Source organism: Chinchilla lanigera, unplaced genomic scaffold (genome assembly GCF_000276665.1).
Source record: "Chinchilla lanigera isolate Chin_1 unplaced genomic scaffold, ChiLan1.0 scaffold00092, whole genome shotgun sequence".
Lineage (NCBI taxonomy): Eukaryota > Metazoa > Chordata > Mammalia > Rodentia > Chinchillidae > Chinchilla > Chinchilla lanigera.
Window position 1 is genome coordinate 2,189,731 of NW_004955493.1, and position 4,893 is coordinate 2,194,623.

The 4,893-nt window shown below is 42.6% G+C and overlaps 1 protein-coding gene across 2 annotated transcripts in view; it reads left to right on the forward strand.

The window, feature by feature from the left end:
• Window positions 1-4,893, forward strand: part of Dctn5 (dynactin 5 (p25)) — a 29,158-nt gene that overhangs the window by 14,146 nt on the left and 10,119 nt on the right. Inside the window, exon 6 of one of the 2 annotated variants that reach the window (XR_264075.2) lies at window positions 956-1,107. Coding sequence is in view for 1 of the 2 variants with exons in the window: in XM_005405104.2 (XP_005405161.1) it covers window positions 956-1,053 (98 nt within the window). In the remaining variant the exon portion in view is untranslated. Of the gene's footprint in view, window positions 1-955; window positions 2,310-4,893 lie in introns of those variants that run through there. The other variant, XM_005405104.2, reaches the window with a different exon arrangement.

A 4,893-nucleotide genomic window follows, 5' to 3' on the forward strand; every position in this document is an offset into this window, starting at 1 on the left:
CATGAGAAACCCAAAGTATATATAATATAAAAAGCAAATATATATATTTGCTTTTCCCTTCCTTCTTTTCTCCCTTGGAAGTTCTTACTTGTGATTATACCATCATTTGTCTTTCTGGAGGACCTTTTCTATTTTTTCTTTTTTAATTTATCTCTTATCTTGGAAAGTTGGGCATTGAGTTTAGTTTCATTTACAAACAGAACAATAGTTTCTTTTTCTTTTTTTTTTTTTTTGAGGTACCAGGTATTGAACTCACAGCCTTGCGCTTGACAGGCAGGCGCTTGTGCCACTGAGCTATATCCCCAGCCCAACCGTTTCTTACCTCACGGATAGAGGTAAAGCTGGCTCTGTGGGGAATCACACTAGAATCTTGGGAGTAGACAAGTCCTTGTCTGCTTGTTTGTTTAGTTTTTTGGACCAAGAATCGAACTCAGGACCTTGTGCTTGCTAGGCAGGTGCTGTGCCACTGAGCTATATTCCCAGCCCCAAGTCCTCATCTGAAACAACCTCCGAAGCAGTCAGAGATGCTTTAACTCTTCAGATGTCCTGTTTGGTTGTTTTGTTTTGTTTTGTTTTTGGTACTGAGGATTAAATCAAAGGCCTTTGCATTGAGCTATATCCTCAGTCCTTTTTTTTTTATTTTGATACAGGGTCTCACTAAATTGCCCAGGCTAGGGTTGAATTTATGATCCTCCTGCCGCAGCCTTCTGGAGGACCACCACATCCGGCTCTGACTTCTTTCACCTGGAATATGTTTCTTTGGAGAACTGTTTGTCCCCTTCAGACCTTGTCACAAATTCATACCATCTGGAAGATATGATCAGTAGATATGTCAGTACTGACGATGGGAAACCTAGCAGTTAGATAAAAGTAAAGGTCTCCAGCAATTTGAATAGAAGTCAGAACTGTGGGCTTCCCTGACACTCTTTATTGACCAGGTTTCTTTTGTCCCCAGGACTCTTCTCAGGGGAGCTCCCGGAGTGTACTCAGGAACTGATGATTGACGTCACCAAGAGCTACTACCAGAAGTTTTTGCCTCTGACACAAGTCTAGTGACTGCCACAGATCTTGAGTTTGCTTGAGCTCTAAGCTGAACTTGGGGACAAAGTGAGTGGTCAGCATCTAAAAGAGTTCTTATCTCTTTGACAATTTCCACCTCTTTTCCTTTTTAATTTAGAATTTTTCAATCCTTCAAGGCTCAGACCTCTTAAGAATTTATTCAGAGAACATCTGGAGGAGCTGTCTTCCTGTGCTGTGCTTACAACTTACCTGTTAGCAGTCACTTGCGCCATTATCTGACCCCAGCATGCTAGCCCCTGGCCCTGCAGATGACTAGAGCTGTCTGAAATGGGCCTGCAGAGCAGCAGCGCTCGCCCAGCGTGGAGGTCACGTGGCTGGCGTGCTGCTCACAGCCATGCAGCGCCCCAGTGTGCACCCCTCACACAGATAGCGCCCAGCTTTCTTGCTGCTGCTGCTGACACATTTGTCAGTGGCCACAATTGCAACAAATTGCAGTGGCTCGTAATTCTTGGGAAAATTGTGGCTTGAGAGCGCAAATTTCTGTGGCTACTAAAACTGAAGGGAGGATAGTGAGTGTTTCTCATCTTCCTAGAATGACCTTAGGTGTCCTAAGTTGGTTAATAAAAGGTTTTCTAGTATTCTCTTTGTTAGGGTTTTTGGCTTTCACTAAAGGACAGGCCCCCAGCACCCTAGGTTTTGCATATACAAAGTTCCGGTTTGAGGGTCTCTCCTATAACTCTGTTAGTCAGCTGGTTACACCTTGCCCAAGGTATTTGTCTTATGTCACTAAAGGTGAAGCATTTGTGACCACTTATTTTCCAATCTGGAACCACTGAACCTCCCCCCGAGTTTGCCAGAATCCCTCAGTGCAGACGAAAATATCTGTACTTGAGTCCAATCACATACACGCGTGAGGGGCCCTTAGAACTGTCTTCTAGGCACCAAGGTCAGAGAACAAGGGACTTCGCCAGGGTTTTCTTATCGGTGCCTCTGGCTGACACACAAGGTGGCTCTTCCTGGTTCTCTCTGGCCTCTTGCTTAGAAGGAAGACTGAGAAGTGAGGGGCTGAGAAGATCGGCTTCCCTAGTGCTCAGACCTGCTGTGAGTGAGGAAGGCAGAACAGTATCCTTGTAGGTTAGAACCCAGTGGGACCATCCTGACTTAACACCCAGGTGTGGGGTGTGCAGAAACAGCTGTGTGTAATCATTTGCGCTCGTTAGTTTAAAATCCCTCTCCGGTTTGTCATTTTTTATGTTTGTCAATTAAAGATTGACACATGGAACAAGTCATTTGAAGCGATCGCTGCTACTGCTCAGGCACTTTGCCCTGTGCCTGGTGCAGTGCCGTAGGCTTTCCGTTCATTGGCTGGCTTATTTCTCACACGAGCTCTGTACGGTCTGCATGTTATTCCCATGTTACAAATGAGAAAACACTCGAAAGACATTACACAGCTTGGTCCACTTCACATGGTGAAGAAATGGCTGGTGTAGGTGTGCCACCGTGACTATCTGGCTTGAGAGCTTGTGTTCTTGATCTCTGTCCTAGAAAGATGAGACGGCCTTGTCTTTGGAGTACAGCTGCTGTGCTTCGTCTGATACCAGCAATCTGATGGTCACAATTCTTGATTATAAAGAGACATCTCCCCAAGGTCCTTTTTCCTTTTGTTCTACCAAAAATATGGTAGATTGGAGTTTGCACTTAGATGCCTTTTTGGCTGACTACAGACATCGTCCAGGGCATGTCTAACAGACTCCCACCCAGCTTTTATTTGAATGTCTCTGAAAGGAAGCTTGTCACTTCTTGCGAGTTGGCTGTATATTTTGCTGGTAAACAACTGAAATTAAAAAGAAGAGGATTTTTTTTTGGGGGGGGTTTTTTTTGAGCTTTTTGTCTTATCAGTACTGGGGAGTGAATCCATTTTACACCGAGCTATATCCCCCAGCCCTTTTAATTACTTGATTGATTAATTAATTAAGTGAGTTTATTTTTGACACAGGATCTTGTCATGTAGCTCAGGTTGACCCAGAACTCACAGAGATCCTCCTGCCTCAGCCTGAGTGCTAAGATTATAAGCATATACCACCACACCCAGTAACTAGCCTTTTTTTAGATTTTTAATTTTGAGATAGGGTTTCACTGAATTTCCCAGGCTGAGCTTAGACTTGTGGATCATTCTGCCTCAGCCTCCCAGAATCCTGGGATTATAGATGTGTATCACCATACCCAACTTTTTTTAGCATTTTGAAACAAACTTTTTTTTGACTTGGTAAAAAAACGTAATTTTTAAATCTCTAAGGAATTCAAGCACACTATTTAAAAAATTTAATCCAACAAGTAGAGAAGTGAGACATAAATGGTATAGATTTTCCCAATCAGTTTTGGAACACACTACATGTGCTGTTCTGTACCTGGCTTCTTTTACTTAATATGTCTTAGAGGTATATTATGGCACTGACAGGTGATAAAAGATAGCAATTGCTAACATTTATAACATGCTTACTGGATATCAAGTACTTGTGAATTCTTCACATTTATTAATTTTTTCATTTCTCACAACCGTTAGATACAGTCGTTATCCTTAGTAACAAAGGTTACATAAATTGGCAGATATACACAGCTGAAGTTGCAGTGAGTTCAGGCATTCTGGCTCTCAAGCCTATTATTTAACTGCTGTGCTGGAATCTCTTTATGTTGTAATACCTTAGTTTTCCAAAATCGCTGGGGATTTAGCTCAGCGGCACAGCGCCTGCCTAGCAAGTGTGAGGTCGTGAGTTCGATTCCTGGTACCGGAAAAAAAAACAAAAAACAAAACAAAATTGTGTGCCTGGCCAGGAAGCTTAAGAAAATAAATATTTTGTTTTCTTAGGCAGGCATGGAAAAGGAAATAGGAATGGATACTGGGTGAGCCATCCAGCCATATCTGCTACAGGCAGTAGGATGGAGTGTCTCCTCTAAGATGTCTTTTCGTAGTGTGCCTTATCTTGTAGCTGTAGCTGTGGTCTGATGATTATAAATGGGAGCAAGTTTCCTGGGAGAATTATACTTCTTGTAACTGATAAATGGTGGCTTAACACTTTGAACTGTGTAGTTGGTACTCTGTAGAGGAATGTGCAAACTGTATTAAACAGAAATCCAGTAGAATGATATGTTGCGGTAACAGAAGTCCAGTTTGAACCAGTCGGCAGGGTAGGGGTGTGAATGTTAGTGAACTTGGGCAAGTGACTTAGTTTTTTTTGTGCCTTAGTATACTAAACTGTACAATAGAAATAACAGTAGCACTTCAGAAAGTTGAATTGGATTAAGTGAGGTTCTGTGTAAACACTGCGGACAGTTCTTGGCACTTAGCACTCAATAAGTAATAATTTATTATGGCAGGGAGAACTATATCAAAAGATGTGTACCCTAGTAGGGTTTTTGTATTTTTTTTACCTGTGCATTAGTAAAAGGACAGTCTAAAGTACTTGTCTTAGTTACATTTCTTGTTGCTGAAACAAAATACCTGGCACTCAAAGTTAAGAGAGGAAAGGTTTATTTGGATCACAGTTTGTAGAAGTTTCAGTCCTTAGTTGGCTGTCTGCAGTGCTGGGTGGCGTGGCAGAGGGGCATGGCAGAGGAGAAACAGTTCACGGTGGGTGGAAGGTAACAAAGCAAACAAGGGACCTTAGAAGCTTTTTTCTGCCCCATTTATATTCTGTCAGCTGGGCATGGTGGCACATACCTGTAATCCCAGCACTTGGGAGGCTGAAGCAGGAGGGTCGTTGTGAGGTCAAAACCACCCTGGGCTACAAGTGAGCTCAAGGCCAACCTTAACTGCATAGTGACACCCTGCCTCAAAAAGACCAAAAAAAAAAAATATATATATATATACACACA